Source organism: Papaver somniferum, chromosome 9 (assembly GCF_003573695.1).
Source record: "Papaver somniferum cultivar HN1 chromosome 9, ASM357369v1, whole genome shotgun sequence".
NCBI classification, from domain to species: Eukaryota; Viridiplantae; Streptophyta; class Magnoliopsida; order Ranunculales; family Papaveraceae; genus Papaver; species Papaver somniferum.
This window is the reverse complement of record NC_039366.1, coordinates 37,796,299-37,824,058: the sequence shown is the minus strand read 5'-3', so window position 1 is coordinate 37,824,058 and position 27,760 is coordinate 37,796,299. Positions and strand designations below refer to the sequence as shown.

At 38.1% G+C, this 27,760-nt stretch overlaps 2 protein-coding genes across 2 annotated transcripts; one reads left to right on the top strand and one right to left on the bottom strand.

Annotated features, from left to right (window-relative positions):
• Positions 1-201: 201 nt before the first annotated feature.
• LOC113311813 (protein MAIN-LIKE 2-like) lies at positions 202-1,109 on the top strand. The gene is made up of 2 exons (XM_026560613.1): positions 202-696; positions 792-1,109. Exons 1-2 carry the CDS (start codon positions 202-204, stop codon positions 1,107-1,109), a joined length of 813 nt encoding a protein of 270 aa, XP_026416398.1.
• Positions 1,110-13,364: 12,255 nt separating this feature from the next.
• Positions 13,365-14,180, bottom strand: LOC113311812 (small heat shock protein, chloroplastic-like). The gene is made up of 2 exons (XM_026560612.1): positions 14,075-14,180; positions 13,365-13,789 (listed from the first exon to the last, which is right to left on the bottom strand). Exons 1-2 carry the CDS (start codon positions 14,178-14,180, stop codon positions 13,365-13,367), a joined length of 531 nt encoding a protein of 176 aa, XP_026416397.1.
• Between the last annotated feature and the right edge of the window lie 13,580 nt (positions 14,181-27,760).

The following is a 27,760-nucleotide window of genomic DNA, read 5'->3' as shown; positions in this document are numbered from 1 at the left end:
TAAGACCACTGTCGTACCAGCAAAAGTATTGAAACATCGGCCTTTAGATGGTGTATGTGAGAGGTTCAAGAGAAGGATAGCAAACTCTGGATTAGCTAATGATGCCGAGAACTCAATGTTGGACCATGATCGGGTCGCGATATCGGCTTTTGTGGATAGAATGTATCCGAGACTGACACCTTTCATATGCCATTTGGGGAGATGACCATTACTCCAGATGATGCCAAGCAGATTCTTAATCTCAATGAGGGAGGTGTGGCTGTCAAGTATGAGTACACAAAGCAGTTAAGTTGGGCACAACTTTATGATTTGTGTAACAAGTATCTTGTTTGGTATAAAGAGACCGCATACATTGAGTTCAACAGGTGCTTCTCTTACAAAAATAGACAGTTTAATATGAGCCAGTTGATCAATATGTTCCGAGGTACTGCCAAGAAAGAAAAGCAAGGACCGTTAAGTGATGCCGAAGTGGATGCCGCTGCCACCGCCTATATCTTGGTTGTATTGGGATGTATCATATTCCCCAATACGAGTGGAAACCGAGTAGACGCCAACCTTCTACAACTTTTGGATCCTCTCGATAAGGTCGCTGAATACTCTTGGGGCACGACAACCATTGCATTCTTGATGGAAGAGTTGAGAAAAGCGTCGAGGCTTAGGACTAGCCAAACTTCCGGGAACGTGAGTCTATTCCAGGTATTTGCTCAACTCTATTAATTCATTGATCGTTATGTGTTTATTTTTTCTATTTTAAGAATCAATTTCTAATACTTGGTTTCATATCTATGTAGACATGGATCTATGACCACTACCCCGGTCTGGAATTAGCAGAGCTGAACCCAGCGTGGCAGAGAGGTGCACCGAGAGGAACAAAGTACAAGTTCACAAAGAACCCTACAAGGTCAAAGGACGAGCAGTTGGTTAACTTGAGGGAGAAATTAGACTCACTAAAGGCCTCAGATGTATGCTTTGATCCATACAAGAAAGAGCGAGCTGGTGGACATATAGGGCCTCGTTCCGAGTTGTCCCATTATTTTGGACCATTGTGGCACCACACAGGTTATGTGATGTACAATGGCTCTAGGGTGATTCGACAACATGGTGCTTGACAAACAGTACCATGGCATCACATGAATGGAAAGTTCAAGTTGGACGTGCATAAATGCGAGTCCAACCAGGACAACATCAAGGTTATTTACTCTAGTGATCCATCTGTTAAAGAACACTGGGGTGAGAGGCAGTACCACATGGTGAACACTGGGAGAGCTGCTAACCGAGGTCATGAAAATGCTTCAGGCTATATGGAGTGGTACCGGGAGATTTCAGATCTAAAAGTAATCCGTGAACTTAAAGCAAAGTCGACCTCGGCGGCTTCCATTTACAGATGTATCATCCCACAAAAACCCCCAGGCTATGATAAACTGGTGCGTATAGTTATGACTTTTCCCTCTAATATTATGATTCAATTTCTTAGGTGAACTCCATTTGATGTTTTGTCAATTAAAAAAAACAGATGAATAGGTTCAAGTTTTTGTCCAAATGGTGCACTGATTGCATAACTGCTGGACAGCCTGTGCCAATTGAGAAGATTAAAAAGCACAGGGAGATGATTGATAATGTTGATAATGAAGAGTATGAAGCTGAGTTTGGGGAGAAAGTGACGAAGAATGCGCCCAAGAAAAAAGCTTCAAAGGCGAACAAAAGATCTCAGGCTTCTTCAAGCTCTCATGCTGAGGGAAATATTGAGGGAAATGAAGGTGATGCGGGTCGTGCGGCTCGTCCGAAGCGTTCTAAAACTCTAGCTGACAATACTAAGAAGAAAATTAGGAATTAGGGGATAATGTGCTGTTCGATGTTATGGATTATGTGGTTTAAACAGTTTCTTTTGAATTATGGTGTTCGTTTTAATAGTTTCTTTTGGATTATGGTGTTTTAAATACTTGTTTTGGATTATATGTTCTTCAGTTTATGGGTTATAAATGTATTTTGAGTTATGACTGTCTAAAAATGCTGAACTTTTCACCATAATCGGAGGTTACAAATCAACCTTACCTACCGATTCTGGTAAATTTTCAAAATATTGTGACATATGATCGGAATCAATAGTTAATGAGGATGACATTAACTACCGATTCTGGTGATTTTTCAAAAAAATGTGAGATATGTTCAGAATCGCTAGTAATGTTATCCTCATTAACTACCGATTATGGTGACTTTTCAAAAAATTGTGAGATATGTTCAGAATCGGTAATAATATGATCAACATTAACTACCGATTATAGTGGCTTCATTTTTATTGTTCTTCTGAACCAAAACATCCTTATAATCGGACACAATATTTTATCATTGTCTTCCGATTGAGGCGAGGTTTACAATCGGTAAATTAGGTGAACTTGAAGACCTTCCGATTGTATGGTAGTTCCCAAATTCGAAAAATTTGAGGTTTTTTCAAAATTCAATTTTGGGGCAACTCCATAATCGGGAGACAAGGTAACTAACTAACTTCCGATTGTATGGTAGTTCCCAAATTCGAAAAATTTGAGATTTTTTCAAAATTCAATTTTGGGGCAACTCCATAATCGGGAGACAAGATAACTAACTAACTTCCGATTGTATGGTAGTTCCCAAATTCGAAAAATTTGAGATTTTTTCAAAAATCGATTTTGAGGCAACTCCATAATCGCGAGACAAGGTAACTAACTAACTTTCGATTGTATGGTTATTTCAAAATAACAAAACTTTAAAACTGCATATGTACATATTACCATCCGATTATACTAACATCTACCGATTATGGAGGGAAACTTCCGACTATGGTTTTATCTACCGATTATGGAGGGTATAATTGCCATTTCGAAAATTCGCCCAAAAGGATGACTTAATTTTAGGTTTGGATGACCTTTTTTGTCTTTTTGTGTCGCCCCTAATTCTTTCAGGGTCGCCCCTAATGACGCGAGGCTTTTTAGCCCTCACCACCAGTTTATACTGCCAACTTTTTAAGAAAAAACGAAAAAATCTTTTCACTAATAGAAATTTGAGATTATATGAGAGATTTTTACTGAAAAATTCCTTAGAAAATCGTTCGATTTCGCGGACACGGTTAACGTACTAATGAATACCAAAAACAACATAATGATCAAAAGGGCAAAATATGACTCTAAAAAATGATGTCCATGTCCCAATACATGACTGCACTATGAATGTTGTGGGAACATTTTTTGGAGTTCACTAATAGTGCGTTCAAAATATTGACCGGTCAACTGGACTCATGTTCATGGTCAACACTCGACACTATTTAGTCAACGGTCAATAGTACGTTTTTCGAGTGTCGAGTAGCAGCCATCCGAGTGCTTGGGTCAATCAAATGGAATAGTACATGGTCGATGGTACGTTTGTGGGACTCAATACGTTCCCATTTGACCAAAACAATTGTTAAATTAAAGTCTATATTCGAGGACAAAAAAGGTATAAAACGGTTGCTAAAAGTCCAAAATGTTACTTTTCGAATTTCTAATCATGAATAGTAAGTGCGAGAATTTCACCCTTTTCTAAATCATGTTCCGGGAAACATCTCGTTATAGCAAGTTGAAGATCGAAAATAAGAGAATACAAAGTAACAAGAACATATCGTAAAAGTGCAATACCGAGAAATCAGACAAGACAAAGAGAAGGATTACCGGAGTAAGACAAATAAAAGTATGAATAAGATCCGATTAAATGGGAGGAAGAATGGTTTTCCTTAGAAATAAATGTCAGCCGTTTAGTTTGTTTCACTTCATTAGAAAGATATCCTCCAAAAATATGATGTATTTGCTCAAATCTCTTGTAATTAGTGATGAAGATTCCATCGTCAAAGAAATAACCGATGAATATTATCGGATAAGTTGTTGATGAAAATTCGGTCATAGGAGATAACAAAGATGAAGATTTCGTTGTTGGAGAGCATCACTATCGATCTTAAAACCCAACTCATTAAACAAGAACCACCATTAAAGCGAAGATAAACCTCAAAAGAGTAGATAAAATCATCATAATGGTGTAGATAAATAGAAAACATAATAAAAACTAAGTGAAACTAACTACCTAGAAAGCTTGAAATAGTATAGAAATCTGCTCAGCTCCGGTCCAAAGTGGACCATATCCGAGAAAAGAAGGGTTGTTGTCGATGGTTCACATTTTATTGCTGAAATGTCTGGACTGGCATTATCTAACAAAACTCCTTCCGTATATGACACATTTTAGATTTACATTTTATAGATTTCGACATTTGGTATTAAAGTTCCTGAATTTAATTTTTATTTGCAGTTTTCCATTTGAAACTATTTTACTGTATAATTCATGTACATATTAATATTAATTCTAAGGAAATGTGTTATTGAAAAAAAAAGTTTGCCAATAGGACTTATATTTTAGTCTTCGTGACAAACTACCATACCGTGTATTGATGCCGGAACTACAAGTGCTTTTTCTTCCGGAGAAGAACAAGTCAGTCTCGGAAGGCTGTTTTTTTTTCTTCTTCTGGATATTATTATGAACTTATATTCTTAACTAACTTCTAGTTTTTTGTATTTCTGTACATTATAGTTGGTCTTTTTTAGAGTTTGTTATTCTACATTTGCATGTCTTGAGAGAAAGTACCCTTTCTATAATCCTTTTCTATATTTACCATACTGAAACACTAGACTTTATAATTTTTGTGGATACCATTATTTCTATCTATTTCTCTTGTGAAGTGAAAAATTATCTGGAATAGTAGCATTGGGCGAAGAGGTACTTGAGATACTTGCGACGGATATAGGTTATGGTGGTTTGATTTTCTTTTATTGTGTTCTCGAGAGGACGATAGCGAGGTCGTATTTCTTAATCCGTAGATTTACCAGAGTAGGTGTTACAAACACATACCAAAGATTTGGAAAATAATAAAAAAAAGAAATCAGACAATCTAAACTAACTCAAACACATATCAAAGATTTGGAAAAAAATAATCAGACAATCAAAACTAACTCATCATGAGATTGACTCAACCAAATTATGTGAATATAAGATGCAAATTATTAGAAATTGAAATTTAGGTTTCAGGGTAGAGAGAGAGGCAAATTATTGATAATTGATAACCAGTCTATATGTATTCCAACTTCCATCTTTATTTGGTAGTAAAATATTTTCATTTTTACGCTTTAAGTTATTCAATCAACTAAACAACATGATATATAGGATAGGAGAAGGCTGCATTTTCTTCACGGCCTGACCTCTCATTATATCATAGCCGGGTCAATAAAATATAGGCACATATATAAAACTTCAGCTTTCCGCTTGGAACAAAGAAAGGGTATCATATTAGAAGAATCAACATTCCTCGAGCATTATCGGCGCAATTCGATGAGCCATTTTGTAACTTTAGACCCTAGTTAGTAAGTTCGCGAATGATTCGCGAATCATTCGCGAATTTTTCCGTATCACGAATTTTACCGTCTTATTCGTGTACGTTTGCAACTCCGAACCCAAATCGCGTATTATGTGGCATTCCCGGATTATTCGCGAATCGTTCACGAATTTTACGTATCCCGAATGATACGTCCGCTTAATTCGCCATAAATTCTTTAGCTTTTACTTTTCAAAGACTCCACTTTTTGGGCTTTACTGCCTCCCGAGCATACACGACCGAATATTAGACGTGTTGTAATTTTTATGAAACAAAAACGACTGAAGAGATTTGAAGGTGTAGGTGAGAGAGATCTCAAACTCACTAACCAAGCATCTAAACCACCATATGACGTCCTCTTGGATAACTAATGTTGTATATATTATTAATATCATCATATTAAGTTTATTTTTTCTTTAAATAACTCACACATATGCATAAAAATTGGTCTATGACCTTATAAATACAAATTATTTGTTATATATAGATACCGAATTTTCAGAGCCGAACTCACATTTATAAATCGAATTATACACGTACGTATGCCGTTCCGAATTACTGACGAATCACGTCCCGTTGACCGAATTTTGGACCGAATCTGGATTTTACAAAACCGTATAATACTCGTACGTTTGCCGTTCCGTGCGTTTGCCGAATCCCGAATTGCTAACTAGGCTTTAGACTAGTTGCTCAATGCATAGACTTCTCATATTAAAAGCAAGTATGCAAAAAAAATCCATGTAACAGAACAAGTCATTACAGGAGGAACAAAACAAATTATATATGAACCCCAAAAATTGACAAGATAGAAAAGTGAGAGTTCTTCCATAACAATAACGAAACCTTTAAAACCGTAGTTGCACAGTATATAATGCTAGAACATCTAACAAGGAAAAAACTACGAGAGTCTCAATACCCTAAAGGACAAATATGTACCAAGAGTTCCTCCATAACAATAATAAAATCCTTATACCGTAGATTAAACAGTATAGTGCTCAAAATGACTAACAAGAAGAAAGTTTCAAGAGTCGCAAATACCAAAAAGGCTAAACATGCACCAAGAGCTTCTGAATGTTGTAACTTCAGTAGCCAACCACAATCACAAGCTATCCATAAAAATATGGTAGAGGAATCCAATTTCAGCCACCCAAAAGCCGACTCGGCGTCCAACTCGGAATTGTGCAGGAAAACTAAATTCATGTTGAGCTCTCTTAAAGTAGATTCTCATTTCTTTGTTATTTTGTGCGGTGACGTCTTTTTTGAATTGCTGCTTGATTTCCTCAAAAACTCGCAAGAGATCCTCTAAACGGGAGAAAACTGCAATTGTAAAGGCAATAACCTTGACTACGTTAATGAAATCTTCAGAAGTTTTCTTAACACATAGAAATCATCAAAAGTGTTGGTCTCTTAAGTTTTTCATCTAGTATCAAATTGTCTGTGGAGAAGTTTGTCTCCAAAAGTAACCTCCTGATTTTGAACATCATAGTTTTCTGGTTTGATCCCTTTGTTGTTCTTAGCTTAGTCTTTTTGAAATAAGGGAAACCCTGCTTATATTCGCCGCGTAAATCATCTACAGAAATCTAATCATCTACAAAAATCAATGTTTTCAGTTCCAGTTTTTAAGTACTGCATACAAAACTAGATGTGTTATTTTATCGTATCCATGTGTAAGGCTATCGGTAAGATAGTATATAAAAGAGGGTTCATTCCACTGAAACTAACATTGTTACAATTAATTTCTTTCAAATAAGCTAAAAAATGGATTTAGGAAATATCATCTATAATGACTTAAATAGAGAAATAAATAAAGAAATCTAGGATCTTCAGATTACATCGGTATGATGTGTACAAAATTAATTAAGAACCATTTTCAATAATATTCTTTGTAATATTATCAGCGATTTAGGACGGTTATGTATGTCTCGGATAATAAAACGTTCAAGCAAATTAAAGTTCTCTGAATACTAATTGCCTTTTTTACTTGAAAATACTGTTTTATATAAAAGAGTATAGACTTATAAAAAAGTATGAGGAAATAAAAAAAGAACCATTATCATGATAAAACGAGAAAACATGACAAGAAAGAATTATTAGTAAAAATGACTTAAAATTCTTTATATACATGATAAGTGATGAGTGCTAAAAAGTGCATATTTCTATATATTTTTCTTGTCATTTAACTCATCTTCTGTGCATTAATTCTACATTTTATCCCATATTCTGTATTTTCATTGTTTTCAAGAATAAATATTTTTATTAATTAATTTTGCATTTTTAGGTAATAAATAAAGTTTGGATGAATTGCGGAGCGGAAAAGAGCAAAGAAACGGTCAAGACTCCCGCAGGAAGGCAGCAAAGAATGATGTTTGCAAGAGCCGGATAAACTAGAAGTGGGCTTGAAGAGGAAGAATTGTTCTTAAAGAAGATATGGGCTTGGCATACCCAAGGCCCAAAACCCTTACCCAAATCCATTTCCAATATCCATACCCATTTCCATGAGAACCGTCAGATAGAATCCATCACATCATCCTACGGTCGGCTCATCATCGTGCATCAAACTCTGAAGTTCCTGTCAAACATCATTGTACCTAACCCCATCTGGAACCGTTAGCTTCGTTGTATCTCGCAATCCAACGGTCGCTACAAGCTGTTTCCCTTCTTGTCGTTCGATTCGTTTCAGATGTGGTCATCCAACGCTCTCGTCTTGCTGGACATCAAGATTGCTGATCCCGCCCAACACCGGAGCACACCCAACACATATAACCCAAAAACCTAACCCTAAATCGCTCATTCTCTTCTCCCCTTCTCTTTATTCTCTTCTCCCGCCTCTGCAGACACCATGTCTGCCGTACCACCACCTTCTCCACCATGTCCGCCACCACCTACTCTGCCACAACCAAACCACCAACTCCACCTGCTCGAACATCATCACCCCCTCTTTCTAGCCCCCTATTTGATTGATATTTCTTCTCACCTTTCTCTGAAACCCTAGAAGAAAAATCAATCGATTAGGCGAGTCTAGAGTAGCAATTGACACATGGGAATGGAGCAAAGGACCAAGGGGAAGAATGGGTCGAAGACAAACTCGTCAAATCACATCAATATGGGTAAGAATTACCAAACCCTAAATTTTCTGATTTGGGGGAATTTATTAAAGAACCCTAATGTTCTGTTAGGGAGAGCATTAGAGAAAATATGGGTCTGTTTTGTACTGTCAAATTAGGTAGAAATAATTTACCTAATTTCTGTTTAAATTGGGGATATTTTTGGGGAAGAACCCTAATTTTGTAATTTGGGGGAAAACCCAAATTGGGTCTGTAGGTATAAATTGAGACTGTGGGTATGTTTTAATGGGGACGCCTGAATTAGCCAGAGCACCACCAAGAGGCCTGGAATAGCCAGGACCTCAACTGTTAATGTTGTTTCAATTTCAGTTCAATTTCAGTTCAATGTTTTAAACAATTTCAATTCCATTGTCATTTAATTTCATTATGTTCTAACTCCATTTGATAGGGGTTAGATGATACTCTTGAATTGTAAGCTAGGATAGTCCTTGTTCATGTCACTGTTCTTGTAGTGCTGAAACTAAGTAGGAATGATAATTAGCTAGTTGAGTGAATGCACCTGTGATCAGCTGTGCTGTAAGAAGACAGTTGATTCTAGGGGTGTAAGAGCGAGAGTAGCTAAGGATTCAGTCCATTTGAAGGGCTATGCTTAATTGAAGTAGGGAAGTTAGTAAACTTAGTGATCAAATGCACCTGTGATTGAGTGTGATGTAAGAAGACACTCAATGCTAGGGGTGAACTAGAGAACTTAGGGGATTAACCTTCCACTAATGCGGATTGCTAGATGACTGGTTGATGCTAGGGGTAAGTTAGTAAGATTAGTTAAGTAAATCATCCACAATCTTCCCTGAGATGAAACAAGAACATGATTGATTAGGATCTGCCTTAGTTTAGGATCAAGAAGTGAATTCAAAAGCCCTAGCATGTTCCTGTTTACTTGCTTTATATTCTACTGTTTTTCAGTTCAGTCACTGCCATCATCTCATGTGTGTTTTAACACAACCAAGACTCTTTGTTACAACTCAGTTTTAGTGAAACCTTAAGCTTCAACTACACACACCTTGTCCCTGTGGATCGACTCGCACTTGCACATTAGCTACATCGACGCCGTGCACTTGCGGTATTAGTTTGTGACTCTTTTAGAGAGCCACCAATAAGGATTTAGCATCAATTTTAGTTTAGAGAATTTCTACATTCCAAAATGTAAAAGAAGAAAAGATAACGAATAAAAGTAGAACTCCTAAACTAAATTACTGCTCTGGTGAACTACCTCACTTCCATCTACTTCGGCCATTATTTATACAGGTTTCGAAAGAAATCATTTTCCATTTCCATTTCCTCTCCCACATCATCATCATCTAAGGAGAATGCCTAACATGTAAGGACAATACACAATCCTTCAATAAAAATATGTCACGTATCAAATAATATATCATTATGAAGTTTGCTTTTGTTTGGAAAATATACTATTTTATACCAACTCAAACCATAAAAAATACTAATAATTTTTAACCAACATGCTTGAATTCAAATTTCCATCCTCCTTCCTAAGATATCATATCGTCGACCGTTGCATTTTTATACTGGGACAACTTGTACAGTCTAGGAAAAGTTTTCTAATGAATCTCCACACAAATGTCAATCCAAAAAGTAATTGAACTTCCGGAATGTAAGAAGTGGGTTGAATTCTCACTAACCAAATTAGCAACTTCGAGAATGACACGCAAACTAGAGACACCATAAGTTTGAGTTATTTTTCCGGGGATCCAATATCTTCTTTTATCTTGTACCAAAGCTTGTCCTTTTCGACGCCAAATCTCTAGCGCCATTTAGCTCACAAAGCTAAATTCATTGATTTGAGATTGCACGTTCCTAGACCACCTCTCTCTTTAGTTGCACGAACCAAATTCCAGTTAACCAAGTGAAAAGTCTTTGCACCCTCTTTATACTCCCCCAAGAATTTTTGCATCATCTTTTCTAGGATTTTAATAACTGAAATGGGTTCTTGAACAACGAAAAATAGTATGTAGGGAGTGGGGATAAGATACATTTGAAAATAGCAAGCTTACCTCCTTTCGATAAAGAGATACGTCTCCAGATGGTTAATTTAGCATCAAACTTCTTTATAATTGGGTCACAAATTCCTTTTGAACCATCCTTTGTACCAAGCGGCATTCCCAAGTACATAAAATGTAAGCGAACTTACACAACTGAATTCTTGAGCCCATATAGTTAAATAGGGTACTTCTCCAGTAACAATAAGCATAATTTTAGAAGTATTTACCTTTAGACGACCTATATATTCAAAACAATGTAGAGCTCAAAACAGATTATGTAACATGCCAAATGATCAAACTCTGCTGCATCATGAGTCAACATGACCTAAATTTTCCCGCTATGTACTCAAATTTTCTTAGTGACCTAAAATTTATCTCCTTAGCAAAAACTAGTAGGCCACTTATAATCGCTTCCATAACTCATGACCGAATCTTATTGTGTAACCAAAATCTACTTAAAATATGCCAAGAGATATAGAAGGCATGTCCCAAAAATCTCTAGAAATCCAAATTCAGTAACCACTACTTAGAGATTTATGAGCAAGAGACTCAAAAAAGCCAGAAAATCTTTCTTTCTTTTTTTTTTTTTTTTTTTTTAAACAAGGAACCTTTTCGTTAATGCGATTTCAAGGTTACAATGAGTTTAAGATAGAAAATAAGATAATGTAAAGTAACAAGAACATACCGTATGAGTACAATACCGAGAAATCCGAAAACAGAAAAAGAAGGATTACAGGAGTAAGACAAATACAATTATGAATAAGATCCGATTAAATCGGAAGAAGGACAGTTTTTCTCGGAATTAAATTCCAACCATTTAGTTTGTTTTTCTTGTTTAGAAAGAAATGCTCCCAAAGTAGGAGTGATTTTCTCAAATCTCTTGTAAATAGTGATGAAGCTTTCGTCGTCAAAAAGACCACCGATGAAGATTTCGTCGCCAAATAAGTTGATGATGAAGATTCCGATGAAGAGTTCGTCGTCGGAAACAACAAAGATGGAGATTTCATCGTTGGAGAGCATCACTATTGATCTTAGAACCCAACCCAATAACCCAAAATTGCCATTAAAGCGAAAATAAACCTTAAAAGAATAGATAAAATCACCAAAACAGTGTAAATAATTCAAAAACATAATTAAAACTAAACCAATCTACTAACCAATCTAGAAAGCAAGTAAAAATGAAAAAAATCTATTCAGATCTGGTCGAAAAAAGATCATACCAAAGGAGGGTAGGGGTACAAAAATTATAGCGAACTATGAAACTTTGGTGGATCATTAAGTATGAAATTTTGGTGGGCTAGATAAAAAATAAATAAATGATGAGTCTTCATGTGGTTTAGTTTTTAGTAGTCATATGTTCAGAGTTCTTTATGAATGAGGTTGAGAACGAGGAAATCGGTCAAAGGTGAGAGTCTTCTCTTCTCCACCAGAGTCAAAAGAGGAGCGTTAAGTACATTGTTTTAGAGTCTAAAATCCGTTCCCATGGTAAATGTGTGGGTCTACAACATCACTCTCTTTTCTTTAAAGAGTGTCATTCCTATCATGCAATGCTGTATGCTTCAAATCTGTGGCTGACCTAAATCTATCCCTTCACTCAGATTTGCAACCCAAAATCCATCAAGTTGGCTCAAAAATCACCATAATCTTCGCATGTGCTAAAGAGAAGCACAAAAATCTGTGTTCTGTATTAGCAAAACCAATATGACCAAAATAAAATAAAAATGATTCCAAAATTTAAATTCAAATTCAAACAGGGGTTCTGTTAAGAGCAAGTCTTATGGTGGAATCCAACCTATTCCAAGTATGGAAAAATTATGGAATATCAAGTCTAGTGGTTTCCAAGTTGGGACTTTCCACAAAAAAATTCAAGGAGGGTTCCATGGTTTGGTGGAAGGGTTCGTGGAATCCATCTGAACGCCAATAAGAATAGCGTTAAACGCAAATAAGATTGACGCTAAAAAAACGCCATTAAGAATTCCGTTTTTTTATCGTAGATTTAAAATGAGTTGTTGAAATCTAACGGCTGGAAAAAAAGCTTCATTCTTAATTGCATTCTTTTAGCTCCATTCTTAATTGCGTTTTTTAGCTCCATTAAAAATAACTTTTCTACTATTCCACCATTAAACTTGCGCTTCCATCTACAGTTCCAAGTGCTGAGGTGGCGTGGAAGATGGATGGATTCCACCATAAGACTTGCTCTAATATAGTCTTAGCAAGTGTAAGAGACACATAATTTGAAGATTACCATATTGGTGTTAGTCTTTGCTTTTGCCTTTGGAATTATAAAATATAGCTCTGTTAATCCTCTTCTTTCTTCAGAATACACAGACACATGCAACGTAACTTTGAAATTGATGTTGTGCGAACTCTGATTTTCACAGCTCATAAAACAAAACAAAAACCGAAACACACTTCCTCTCTCTAGCTCTAGCTGTAGCTAAGCTTACATTTTCATGACACCATTTTTTCCGAATGACTGACTGATGGATGACAAATGACATTGCAACAACAATTATATTATACTAGTAACAAATTGTTTTGAAGAGAAGTAAAGAACATAATAATAACCAGTGATTTCATTTACTAATCAAGATTCAAGACACTTTGATATAGTAGATTGAGGATGAATACATTTTAGCATGATTCAGGACAATCTACACAGATGATCAGAATTTGAAAAGTCACCCACAAATTTTCTAAAACCCAGTAGCATTCATAAACCCCTAAATAAACAAACATAAAACTACCTAGAAAGAAAGAAAAAAACAGAGCATTAGGTGTTAAAAAACAAGAACCACCACCATTTTTAAACCCATTTACTTACTCGACCTTAATTTCCATAACAAGCTTCTCTTTTTTCTCCTCCATGATCTTGGGAATGAAAATCTTCAGAACACCGTTCTTCATCTCAGCTTTCATTTCATCAAGCTTGAGGAAATCAAGATCCAGTTCAAAACTTATCATGGTGTTCATCATCATGTCATTCTCTTCATCAGTTTTATCACCATTAACAACAACAACTGGGTTCTCGTTTTCATCAGCTTTACCAGCCTTGATCAAAAGAGTAGTTTCTTCAAGAGTGACATGAACATCTTCTTTGCACAGACCAGGCATGTTGATTTTCAGTTCAGCACCTTCTTCAATTTCTCGAGCAGTCCATCTTTCCATCAAGTTCTCCTCTTCTTCTACTTCTACTTCTTCTTCTGAATCATACCCACTCTCCGTCTCAATTGCATCAAGCAAATCTGCATAACCCATGAAGAAAAAAACATCGCAAATCAAATAAGAAACGAAGCAAACAAAAAAATTAACTAGATCTGTATGAGATATAAGTTACTGATCAAAAACATGCATACATACCAGCTAAACTAAAACACGATGTAGCAGAAACTTGAGTGAGATCAGAAGGACTAGCCGCAACAGAAGAAATCTGAGAATAATCTTGCTTTTTTTCTTGTGTTTCAGAGGGGTTTGTAGAGAAGGATTATCTGCTGAAACACAACGAATTGGAGGACAGAAGAAGTTATTACCAGTACTACTCATTACAGTAGACTTGGTGGTGTTAGGAAAAACAGGGGTCATTGAAGGAGGTTTCCTTGCAATAGCAGAGAGGCAGGTGATCAAGAAAGAAGCCATGTTTGTTTTGAGTAGTGAAAAATTGAAACTAGTAGTCTTGAAGAATCTTGAAGAAATGAGAGAGGATAGTGCTGTTTTTATTTATAGAGGAAGTCAGAGAGGATGATAAGTTAAAAAAAGGGAAGGGGCGAAGGGGGTATTCGTTGAATTAATTAATCATGGAGGTTGTTACTGTTGAACATTAAAATTTAGTATTGATTTTACTAAGCAGTCTAAGGTATGGTCCTGTGGGTAATGGCAGACCTATCGAGCAGTCTAAGCTGTGGTCCTAGTAGAACCTAGTGATGAGAATGATATAGTAGAGATATGATTCTGAATGAATCTTTTTGATTGACTTATACTGGAAGGAAAGTAAAATTAAAATTATATATCAGTAAAAAGGAAAAAGAAATGTAAATCTTGTTGACTTTTCTTTGTATGGGTAAAGAATAAGAATCTAAAACCAATAACTCCTTGCGAGTCCTGGATCGAGAGCTATATAGTTGTGGTTGTCCCGGGCAAGGTGGAGTTTTTTGTGTTTTTCTTCCATACCTTGTCACGTAGAAGAGTCTGTCCACATACAACGCTGGATTATATCTCAATCCCTATGCGGATTTCGCAATTTGAATCCATGAGGATAGCAACTGAATTCAAGAGTCGTCCGTAGAAATTGAATCCGTGGCCTCTACAATTCATGTACAATATTATAACTTAGATGCTACAAGTACTCAATGCGTAATTGGCACTCCTATGAGAGACACAAGCGTATTTTGTATGGCACTTAATTTCAACATATTTTCCTATCTAACAATGGCAGAAATGGAAGGAATTCGAAGTGGGAAATATCTTTACCTCTATACATCCATAAAGCGGCTCAAAGAATGCCGGCCACTTGGGAGAGGATCAAAAGAGCAATGACAAAATATAAACCCCAAACGTATAAACTTAAGACTAACGTGTTTTCAGTATACTCCCCCATCAAAAGTCTTTGTCTTCTCCCTGTGCAGGTAGTAACACTACACTCCCCCATCCTCGTTTGCACTTCTTTTCAACACGGGCTTCAGCTAACTTGACTCCGCAGATAAGAGCATACCACATCCTCATCACAAACTTTTCAGACCCACTGCCAAATATGGGTTCAAGATACTTCACCATTTCAGATGGGCAAGCACCATTTTTGTGAAGCCTTGACATGATTTCTTCAAACACCAGAATAGCTTCTTCCTGTGCACTGAACTCCCTCTGTGATGCCGAAACATGATAATCAAAGATGCTCCACATGATTTGTTCATCGACCAGCATAGATTCTTTCCTCTGCCGAATGAGCTCCAATGTCTCTACCCATATCCCTTTACGCATGCTCTTCTGCAGCCCATGCTGTCACCAAAGTCAACAAGTAGTAAGCAAACCACACATCTCTAAACAGGAGGGAAGGTATTACCAAGTTCAGTTTCAGCTCACCTTTTCATAAACATCCCACTTTATCTCATAAGAGAAAAGCTCCTCCTTTGTTTTCGGCATTGCTTCGCTAACCCGTTTGAGCTTGAGAAGGTTCTCGTAGTCAAATGCAACCATCATGAAATGACGGTTTCGACTATACCTGTCACCGTGCTGTGAAATTTTCAAGCTTTCTCCTGCTGACCTCTCTCTGTCAATAGCCGTGAAGGGATCAAGACCTGGTACAGAGACAGACATGAAGAACATGAGTAATACACTTTGTGTCCAAACTGATTCAGCACTAGGACATAAATGAACTTCCTACAGGTACAACCCTTGTGTCTTACATTCTAAAATAACAACAGGTTGGAAGAAACGAAAATCTACATAGGGAAAACATAAAAGCCATTCTCCAGGTATTACCTGTAGTCCCTGCTAATTGGATGAAAAAGAGAAGCTTCATCCACAAGTGTAGCACAAAATTCGCAGATCTATTACCCAAACTAGGCTTTACCAGCTCCAAAATATCTTTTGCACTAGCATGTTCTTGGATTCTCGACACAATATTGTTAACAACACCAGTAGCTGCTTCTTCCTGTCTAACAAACTCCCTAATCTCACGAAAAATCCATGGTCTCAATTTCTTATGCAACTCTTCCTGACAGCAAAATCCATAAGCCAACATTGTAAAATGCAATTAAAACATAAGATATTTAAGTAAGACGTAAACAAAAAAATTGAAGAAACTCCTTATAGACCACAGTTCTCTCCAAATAGACAAACGTCATGGAATGTCATGCCTTGGTGATTCCTACCTGTCTCAAATATTTTCACTAGTATGAGCAGCGTCCTCCATAGAATTCGGACTACCATTTCAGTATAATCGTCCAATGAGGGTTCAAGCAGCTCCAGCATTTGGAGTCGGCAATGACCTGATCAACCACAGCGGCTTTTTCCTTCTTAAGAAGCTTCATAACTTCATTTTTTATCCACAGTTTCATTGTCTCATGCAACTCATGCTGTAAATTATTATTCTTGGATTTTATCAACATAGCATTGTACTCGTCTTTCATGGCAACATTCCAGTTTATGTCCCTAAGAGCATACAAGTGAGAACGGGGAATAGGAGAGATATGACGTAAGGTTTGGACATGAAGATTAAGATGATTTATAGGGCGGAAAATACCACGCGAGGCACGAGTGACAGGTCGAGTGGGAGCTGTAGGTATGGTAGGAGCCGAAGGTATTGTGGCTGAGGGTGACACTGTAGTGGGAGTGGTAGTTGGATTAGAGGGAGCGGGAAGATTTTCTGTAGAAGGGAGAGTGTAAGTAGGAGGTCGCAGGGTGTTGTGCTGGGAAGTAATGGGAGTGGGAATGGAGACAGGGTACGGTGAAGTAGGTGAGGAAGAACGGAGGTCTGTAGTGGGATTGTTAGAAGGTGGTCGGTGTTCTGTAGTGGGATTGGAGTGAGTGGGACGTTTGTCCGTGGAAGGGAGAGTCGAAGCTGGAGGTGGCGACACTACAGGGTGAGGAAGAAGTTGGACGGTGGTCTGTAGGGGGAAATTGGAAGCAGGAGGTGGAAGATTGTTTCTGTTGTGTTGGGATGTAGTGGTAGTGGGGACAGGTTGTTGTGCAGTAGGTGAGGAAGAAGGTGGAAGGTGGCCTGTAGGGGGGACAGTGGAAGCTGGAGGTGGCAAAATGTTTCTGTGCTGGGTGTAGTGAGATTAGGAGAAGGAGAGTGGGGAAGGTGAAGAGGCGGAAGTGTTAAGACGCCGGTGTGGCGGTGTGTAGGGATGTGAAGTGGGTGAGGAAGAGGTGACAGTGGGATTGGTAGGAGGAGTATTGTATGAAATGTAGGGGGAATGAAGGGGAGAAGAAGAGGTTTCATTTTCGGATAAGGGTGTTGGTGGATCAGTGAAGGGAAAAACGTTCTCGTCGGGAAATGATGATCTTATTTGTGGTAAGATCAAGGCAGCGGTATCCACGGTGGTTGGGAGGAAAATCAAGGAAGACACATTTAGTGGAGCGGGGGGCAAGTTTGTGAGGAGTTGTGGAGGAGAGATTTGGATAGCAAAGACAATCAAACGTACGAAGATGGTCATATATGGTTGGCGTTGATAGAGAATAGACACAGGAGAGGAAAAATTTAGGATTTTTGTGGGAAGAATATTATGAAGATAAACAGTCATAAGCAGAGAATAGACCCAAAATTTTGGTGGAACGGAAGTGTGGGGCATAAGGGCGCGGGTGATATCATTGACACGGCGTATCATGCGTTCGACCTTGCCATTTTGAGAGGAAGTTTGGGGGCATGAGAAATGAAAGATAGGACCATTAGTTCGAGCGAAATTATGGAAAGAAGAGTTGTCAAATTCACGTCCCATGTCACATTGAAAACATTCAATTTTACGCTCAAATTGGGTTTGAACAAGAGAACGAAATTCCAAAAACTTTTCATAGACTTGGGATTTAAATTTTAAAGGATAAACCCAAAGATAGTTGGTGAAATCATCCAGCAAGATAAGATAATAACGAAAACCGGTATCAACATGTAATGGAGATGTCCATAAATCACTATGAATGATATCAAATGGTGCAAAAGTATTGGAATTTGATTCATAAAAAGGTAATCGAACATGTTTACTAACATGACATGAATGACAAAGTTTAGAATGTTGATTCTTATTACAATGAATAGAATTATTGGTACGAAGAACATCTAAAACAGCCTTGCCGGGATGACTAAGGCGGCTGTGCCAAATATCTGGCGAACGGACAGCAAGAGAGATGGGGGAAGACTGGGACGATATTTTTGGTGGCACGGCAAAGTTGGTGATAGGGTAGAGCTCCCCGGAACTATTGCACCGAAGGATAATCATCCTCGAACCCAGATCTTTCACAGAAAAACCATACGGATCAAACTCAACAGACACACGATTATCAGTGGTGAACTTACGAACGAAAACTAATTTTTTGATAATATCGGGAAAAACAAGAGTATTTTTGAGTTGAAGGGTGCGAGAAGGGAGGTTCATGAGCTTGGTACCACTAGCAGTAACTGGAATGCTATTGTCATTGCTAACTAAGATAGACCGTACAGTACTAGAATTGGAAACATTATGTAAAGTACCTGAATCACCAGTAAGATGCGAGGTAGCACCAGTATCCATATAGAAAGCATCATCGGGTTGATGTAGATGCATAGACCTATATGCCTCAGCAATGTCTGTGAGCTTCAGTGGTTCCGTCGCCATTGATTTTAATGGTTTAAAGAAAATAGGATCGTAGGGGACTGATACCATCTTGGATTTGATGATAATTCCCTTGAGGAGAAATGTTCCCCTAGGCAAGAATATATATAAAACCATGATAATATCTTTTGTGTTTACAACCGAAGTAAATGGAGAGAATCTTCTAAAGGTAAATAAGGTACGAGGATAATATAAAGTCTATTACACCCCCTTAGTCTGAGCGGGAGAGGAACAAACGCTAAGACTAGAACGAAAGAGAACAAATAGCTGTTGACGAAGCCCCTTGGTAAAGATGTTAGCATATTGGTTCTCAGAGGGAACATGTAAGACTTGAATGGCACCAATACGAACTCTTTCACGAACAAAATGTATATCAATCTCCACATGTTTGGTGCGTTGATGTTGAACAGGATCTCCAGACATATATATTGCACTTACATTGTCACAGTAAACAATAGTAGCACGTCGTAGAGGTAGTTGGAGCTCTAGAAGGAGATTGTGAAGCCATGTTGTTTCAGCAACCGCATTTGCTACTCCCCGGTATTCAGCTTCAGCACTGGATCGAGAGACTGTGGCTTGACGCTTGGAGGACCAAGAGATGAGATTGTCACCAAGAAAGACACAAAAACCAGATGTCGATCGTCGAGAATCAGGACAACCCGCCCAGTCAGCATCAGAGTATGATGTTAAGCCAGAGATAGAGGAGACCGAGAGAAACAGTCAGTGGTTGATGGTGCCCTGAAGATAGCGAAGGATTCGCTTAAGAGCATGCATGTGAGGCTCACGGGGATCATACATAAATAGACATACCTGCTGAACTGCTATGCAATATCTGGCCGAGTAGAAGTGAGGTACTGAAGAGCACCTGCTAGACTTCTGTATAGAGTGGGATCCGAAATTACCGGGCTAGAGGTAGCACCGATCTTGGAATCTGTGTCGACCGGAGTAGCCACTGGATTACATTTTGTCATGGAGGCACGCGCGATGATGTCCTGTGCATATAATGACTGAGACAAAAATAATCCTGAGGAGGAACGAGTAACAGTGATACCCAGAAAATGATGTAGTGGACCAAGGTCAGACATAGAAAACTCTCTCTTCATCAAATCAATGAAGCGGCATACGAGAGCATCAGTAGAGGCAGTCAAAATAATGTCATCAACATATAAAAGTAAGTATGCCGTTTCAGATCCTGATTGATAAACAAAAAGTGAGGGATCACATACACTACCACGGAAACCACAACCTGTGATAAACTTGGCAAATCTCTGAAACCACGCCCTGGGAGCCTTCTTGAGGCCATAGAGATATATACGTAATCTACATACGTAATTAGGGTGAGCAAGGTCAACAAATCGTTGAGGCTGATGCATATAGACTGTCTCCGTTAGATCACCATGAAGAAAAGCGTTCTTGACATCTGGTTGATGTATGGGCCAAGATAGTTATGTAGCATAGTGAGAACGGTACGAATAGTAGCAGCTTTAACAACCGGACTAAACGTTTCAAAACAGTCAACCCCAATTTGTTGAGATTTGCCATTGGCAACAAGAAGAGCCTTGTGACGTTGTAGGGATCCATCAACATTATATTTATGGCGAAACAACCACATAGAACGAATAACATGAGCATCACGTGGTCGTGGTACAAGTTCCCAAGTATTAGTTTTCAACATAGCATTGTACTCGTCTTTCATGGCAGCATTTCACTTTATGTCTCTAAGAGCATACAAGTGAGAACGGGGAATAGGAGAGATATGACGTAAGGTTTGGACATGAAGATTAAGACGATTTATAAGGCGGAAAATACCATGGGAGGCACGAGTGACAGGTCGAGTGGGAGCTGTAGGTATGGTAGGAGCCGAAGGTGTTGTGGCTGAGGGTGACACTGTAGTGGGAGTGGTAGTTAGATTAGAGGGAGTGGTAAGATTTTCTGTAGAAGGGAGAGTGTAAGTAGGAGGTGGCAGGGTGTTGTGCTGGGAAGGAATGGGAGTGGGAATGGAGACAGGGTACGGTGAAGTAGGTGAGGAAGAACGGTGGTCTGTAGTGGGATTGGTAGAATGTGGTCGGTGTTCTGTAGCGGGATTGGAGTGAGTGGGACGTTTGTCCGTGGAAGGGAGAGTCGAAGATGGAGGTGGCGACACTACAGTAGGTGAGGAAGAAGTTGGACGGTGGTCTGTAGGGGGAAAATTGGAAGCAGGAGGTGGAAAAATTGTTTCTGTTGTGTTGGGATGTAGTGGTAGTGGGGACAGGTTGTTGTGCAGTAGGTGAGGAAGAAGGTGGACGGTGGCCTGTAGGGGGGACAGTGGAAGCTGGAGGTGGCAAAATGTTTCTGTGGTGGGGTGTAGTGAGATTAGGAGCAGGAGACAGTGGGGAAGGTGAAGAGGCGGAAGTGTTAAGACGCCGGTGTGGCGGTGTGTAGGGATGTGAAGTGGGTGAGGAAGAGGTGACAGTGGGATTGGTAGGAGGAGGATTGTATGAAATGTAGGGGGAATGAAGGGGAGAAGAAGAGGTTTCATTTTCGGATAAGGGTGTTGGTGGATCAGTGAAGGGAAAAACGTTCTCGTCAAAAGTCACATGACCGGAAATGATGATCTTATTTGTGGTAAGATCAAGGCAGCGGTATCCACGGTGGTTGGGAGGAAAACCAAGGAAGACACATTTAGTGGAGCGGGGACAAGTTTGTGAGGAGTTATGGAGGAGAGATTTGGATAACAAAGACAACCAAACGTACGAACATGGTCATATGTTGGTTGGCGTTGATAGAGAATAGACACATGAGAGGAAAAATTTAGGATTTTTGTGGGAAGAATATTATGAAGATAAACAGCCATAACTAGAGAATAGACCCAAAATTTTGGTTGAACGGAAGCGTGGGACATAAGGGTGCGGGTGGTATCATTGATACGGCGTATCATGCGTTCGGCCTTGCCATTTTGAGAGGAAGTTTGGGGGCATGAGAAACGAAAGATAAGACCATTAGTACGAGCAAAATTATGGAAAAAAGAGTTGTCAAATTCACGTCCCATGTCACATTGAAAGCATTTAATTTTACGCTCAAATTGGGTTTGAACAAGAGAACGAAATTCCAAAAACTTTTCATAGACTTGGGGTTTAAATTTTAAAGGATAAACCCAAAGATAGTTGGTGAAATCATCCAGCAAGATAAGATAATAACGGAAACTGGTATCAACATGTAATGGAGATGTCCATAAATCACTATGAATGATATCAAATGGTGCAAAAGTATTGGTATTTGATTCATAAAAAGGTAATCGAACATGTTTACTAACTTGACATGAATGACAAAGTTTAGAATGTTGATTCTTATTACAATGAATAGAATTATTGGTACGAAGAACATCTAAAACAACCTTGCCGGGATGACCAAGGCGGCTGTTCCAAATATCTGGCGAACGGACAGCAAAAGAGATGGGGGGAGACTGAGACGATATTTGTGGTGGCACGGCAGAGTTGGTGATAGGGTAGAGCTCCCCGGAACTATTGCACCGAAGGATAATCATCCTCGAACCCAGATCTTTCACAGAAAAACCATACGGATCAAACTCAACAGACACACGATTATCAGTGGCTAACTTACGAACGAAAACTAATTTTTTGATAATATCGGGAACAACAAGAGTATTTTTGAGTTGAAGGGTGTGAGAAGGGAGGTTTATGAGCTTGGTACCACTAGCAGTAACTGGAATGCTATTGCATTGCCAACTAAGATAGACCGTACAGTACCAGAATTGGAAACGTTATGTAAAGTACCTGAATCAGCAGTAAGATGCGAGGTAGCACCAGTATCCATATAGAAAGCATCATCGGGTTGATGTAGATGCATAGAACTATATGCCTCAGCAATGTCTGTGAGCTTCAGTGGTTCCGTTGCCATTGATTTTAATGGTTTAGAGAAAATAGGATCATAGGGGGATGATACCATCTTGGATTTGATGATAATTCCCTTGAGGAGAAATGTTCCCCTAGGCAAAAATATATATAAAACCATGATAATATTTTTTGTGTTTACAACCCAAGTAAATGGAGATAATCTTCTAAAGGTAAATAATGTAAGAGGATAATATAAAGTCTATTAATTATGTCCAAAAGGAGAAACGTGAAAACAGAAAAATGTTAACGCCCAGATAAGAGAAGAAGAACAGCATAAACAAAAACATGAAGTTATGCAGACCAAGTTTGTAAAAGAACAGCAGCCTGGGTCACATATCCGAAGATCAAACCACACAGCCTGAACGTACTGAGGTTTAATGGCCACAAATCATATCTGAAGGATAGACAATGGACAACTTAATGCTAGTTTTTCATGCAATAACTTGAAAAAGGAAGAAGGGGAAGAAGAACCACCAATTTCTTACTGTCTTGAAGAAACACCAAATTCTCGCTAATAATATAGAGATTCATCCATTTGTATAGAACAAGATGCATAGAACAAGCTTGTGAACAGAACATATTGAAAATAAGCTAAGGAATGAGTCTCACCTGGTCAAAAACAGCCCAGTTTATCCGAAGAGAAAGCAACTTCTCTTTCGTTATAGGAGTGTCATTGAAAATCTCGACCCCCGAAAAACTCAAAACTTCATGATGATTGACGCTATAACGAATCTTCCCTTTCATCTCATTTCCAGCACAACTGCTTTTCCCTACATCATCCGGATCCTGATATTGCTGATTCAATGAATCACCAACTTGCATATTTCTTCCCTGTTCCAGTTGAGATAACTGTTCCCTAGGAGCAACACTGGGAACACGGCTAGCACCTGCAGTGGTACAAAATCAAGTAATAACGGTTAGGGCTGGAGACAGGTAATTATCCATATTTCCATGACACGAGTTTGAAGGAGATGAAACAAGGGTATAATACTTGCGATGAAATACGACTATCATCAAGGGTGGGAGTACAAAAGACTGCCATTAGATAAAGAAAGAAAAAACAACTGAAAATATTTATGGGCGGGTATTGCATTCAAGGACCTACCTTCCTCGAGCTTCTTGAGCATTACCCATATCTGGAATAATCTTTCAGTTTCTACTTCATTGAGCAATACGAAGGACATAATTTTAGTATGAATTTATAATGCAGAAAAATCATTTTTGATAGATTCGAGAATATCAGAAACAAAGTCAGCTGCCTCTTCTTCTGTTGAGTTTTTTGCAATATTTGAAATCCATGGCCTTTTTCTCATGCAGCTCATACTGCAGGTGAAGTACAAGGTAAACCAGAACATATTCATAAGAATGGGAAAATAAAAAAGAGCAACATTTATCGAGTAAAGGTTACATGTACGGATCGAATACGAAAAGAAAGACCGCTACAAAAAGAAGAGAAGCCTCACCTTGACAACCACCGCCCAATTCATCTCATAGTTGAACACCTCCTTTGTCATTGGCAACATGTCAATAAAGTGTTTGAGTTTTTCAACCGTATTCTCATCAAATGCCTGAATTATTTTCTGAACTTGCACATAAATATCCGATAGGTAAACCTTCTCCATGTTTTTGTCACAAAAAGGATTCAAATAAATATCCAAATACCGAATGGAAGGGTCTCGGGGATGGGTGAGCCAGTCCCTGCAGAAGAACATGCCCGTTTCTCTTTCTAGTTCAGACCTCTGATCTACTGGATGAATGTTGGCGATACATTTCAACAAATCCGCTGCTTCAAACATATTGACGTGTTGTGAACCAAAAGCATTGTATTTATGGTCAATCAATGCGGTGGCATAATCTATGATTGGAGGCATCGTGGTTTTCTCTTTGTTGGAATCATAATCTTTACGAAAAGCAGGAGATACAAGGGATTCACTTCGGAGACTTATATCCAATGCAGAATCAGCAGAACGTGCAGTTGGTACGCCACCGGGCTCAATTTTAGTGAATGAATCTACCGTAAAGCCAGGTATGTCAATGTTTTCCTCAGCAACCGTTTCCTTTAACTGGCTGCTGTCTGCCAAATCCTGATTTCTCTGTTGCAGCTTCTCCTCCTCCCTGAACACGTAAGTAGTACTTGTTCGACTCCTCTTGGTTGAAGTTTGAACATCACTCATGTCGTCCTGTCTGTCCCTCTTTTCGTGCAGGTATCGTTGCTGCATCTGCCCGTCACCAGTGGTTTTGATTTCACTAGTCATGTTCTCATCACCCATTTGATTCTCTATCGCATCCATAAGAGTCATGATTAAAGAAGAAGAAGAAGAAGAAGAAGTGAGAATAAGTCTTGCACCTCCATAATATTTACTGTTTTCTTTTAAGAATTCGAATAAACATGTTTCCCTCCTCCTCTTGAGAAGTATAAGATGGTTTAAATGGAGGAAGTAAAGAAGGACTAATTTTATAATTTCTCTGGTTTTTACTTTCTCTCCCAATTTCTCATAGAAAGAAACAAGTAAAATAAGAGAAGGAGAGATGGTTTTATATTCCTGAAAGCCAGATCTACACACCACCGTTAATCAAAAAGTGCTTTTCTCAGAATGCATATTGACCGTTCATCCGTGAAAATACTAATCTCGCTTGCTTTTCCCAGAACAGATGTTGACCGTCTGTTAAATCCAAAAAGCTTTTCTCAGAAGTAATATCCTCCGTGGATCTTCTGCACCCTGTCAGTAGACTCCTTACTCGGTCTCTTATATTTTCTCGTAAAGTTTTTTTTTGTCGTAAATGTTGGGTATACCGAAAACCAACACCTTGATCTGCAACGAGATTTTTGTGTGGGAGGATATTTGGTGGTGGATCCCATCTTTTGTCCCACCCCCTGCAAATTTCTTTCAGGGCTGCCCTAATAGTCCTTGGATTTTTTTGCGGATCGTGGTACACAACTTTGATGTGTGTATCACTACTGTTGTTTTATCGAGAATTTTGGACAAGCTAAACTGTCTTGGGCCAGTTCTCATGACTTTTGGCACTTTTGCATCCATTATGGGTATGACAAAGTGGCAAACTAAGGGTGTAAACAGATGCATATGGATGTGGATAGGGTACTATCCAAATAAAAATCCGAAAATACCATTTACTATCTGAATTTGATTCGAAATCCGAATGGATATAACAATTTCCACTTCGAATTTGCATCCGAATTTCTATCTGGATATCGGATAATTATCCGATCCGAAATCAAAAGAAAAAAAATAATATTTTTATTTTTGTACAAGATTAATGTTTACGTAATAAAAATTAATTATAATTAAAAGAATTATTTATTTATTTTAATAAAATTTAACAAAATGCCGAAGTTTAAATAATTATTTATTTATTTTATATGCGATCTACATTTTTCTAGGTTTAAAAAATATATATATTCCTATATAAATTTCGGATACTGATATTTCGGATACGAATACCTCCATATCCGAATCCGTATCTGGTTACTTACATTTTCAGATAAAATAATCCGGATATCCGAGTCCGAAAACTATTTTCGAATAATATTTAATTTTTTGAATGCGAATTCGAACGAATACCAAAGTTTTGGGACATCCGTTGACACCCTTATGGCAAACAGTGTATCAAAGAAAAAAAAAGTGGCAAACAGGCTTGGTTAAGCGGTAAATTTGGCACTTAGCCATACCAGTAACTGTAATACTTCTTACGATCATAATAAACATTTTGCAGGAAGCTAGTAGACTGATACTAAGAGATTTTGCAGGTTTCTGGAGGGGATGCAATGTAAAAGTAATGGAAGGAGTACAAGATTCAGAACAAGCATAATGTCTGACATTTTTGTGGGCAGGGAGTTTTGAATTACACATATCCATATAAAAGGTCTTTAAGGAATTGCGAGCTTCATAAGCATGTAATTTTTCAACCACAATTCCACAGGTAAATGAAACCATTATTCTCGGTGCCTATTGTCATGATTTAATATCTCGACAATTGGCGATGTATTTTCATTCTTGGAACATGTAATAAAGCATGCTTCAAAAAAGAAATGTAATAAAGCACCTGATAAGCTCGCGAAATTAACATGAAGTTTAATGCTTCTAAAATATGGTTAGACAAACCCCTTGACGTTAAGGAGTGTCAAATTCTTACTAGACAATTTTAAGTTAATAAAGTTTCTTATCTTTTGCATTAAAAAAAATCTAATTTATTATTATAGCATGTTTGGATACCAATCCAGAAGTTGTATTTTGATTTCTGAAAACAAAAATGTTATAACTTAGTTTGACTACACTATTTCAAAATGATTTATATAAAGCAAAAAGGTTGGCTTTGTTGTGAAGCAAAACATGTTGGTTGCGACTTCTAGAACAAAAACACTTCCACTTCTAGTAGCCTTTTTGAATAACACATCAGGAGTAGCTGTTTGGTTTCTATAAGTTAAAAAATCAGAAGTCAGATTGACTGTTAAATTTTGAAACGACTTGTGGAAGTCGAAAAATTAATTGTGAACCAAAATAGTTTTGTTTATGATTTCTACTTCTGACTTCTACTTCTACAGAAGTCGAAGTCAAAAGCAGATTGGGATCTGAACGCGTTAGTATCCAAAGAAGTTATATAAGTCGAAAAGTTACACACATCCAGAAGTATTTTTTGACTTTTAAAAGTCAAAAAAAAGAAATCAGTTTGGATGTAGAATTTCAGAAGGACTTTTAGAAGCAGAAAAGTCGACTTTTTGTGAAGCAAAATATCTGGACTTCTGACTTCTACTTTTGTACCCAAACGCGTTATTAACACGGGATGGAACCCATGGGCTTGATCAAGTCGGCAAGGTGACCACTATATAAACTTTGGGAATCTTGTATCTACTCTCACCAAACAGACCTTGCCGTCGTCGTCTCCTCCCTCCCTCTCTCTAGATCCAATCTGTTATTGAAATTTTTTTCTCTCTAAAAATGATAATGGAAGTAGTATCAATACTACAAATTAGATATTGATCTTCCATCTTTCTATACTCCCC

Excerpts from the sequence above, each read along its gene's own strand:
- LOC113311813 (XM_026560613.1), top strand. The coding sequence starts at position 202 with ATGACCATTACTCCAGATGATGCCAAGCAGATTCTTAATCTCAATGAG. Across the intron at positions 697-791 it reads GGAACGTGAGTCTATTCCAG|ACATGGATCTATGACCACTA; the intron begins GTATTTGCTCAA and ends ATATCTATGTAG.
- LOC113311812 (XM_026560612.1), bottom strand. The coding sequence starts at position 14,180 with ATGGCTTCTTTCTTGATCACCTGCCTCTCTGCTATTGCAAGGAAACCT. Across the intron at positions 13,790-14,074 it reads TACTGTAATGAGTAGTACTG|ATTTGCTTGATGCAATTGAG; the intron begins GTAATAACTTCT and ends TGGGTTATGCAG.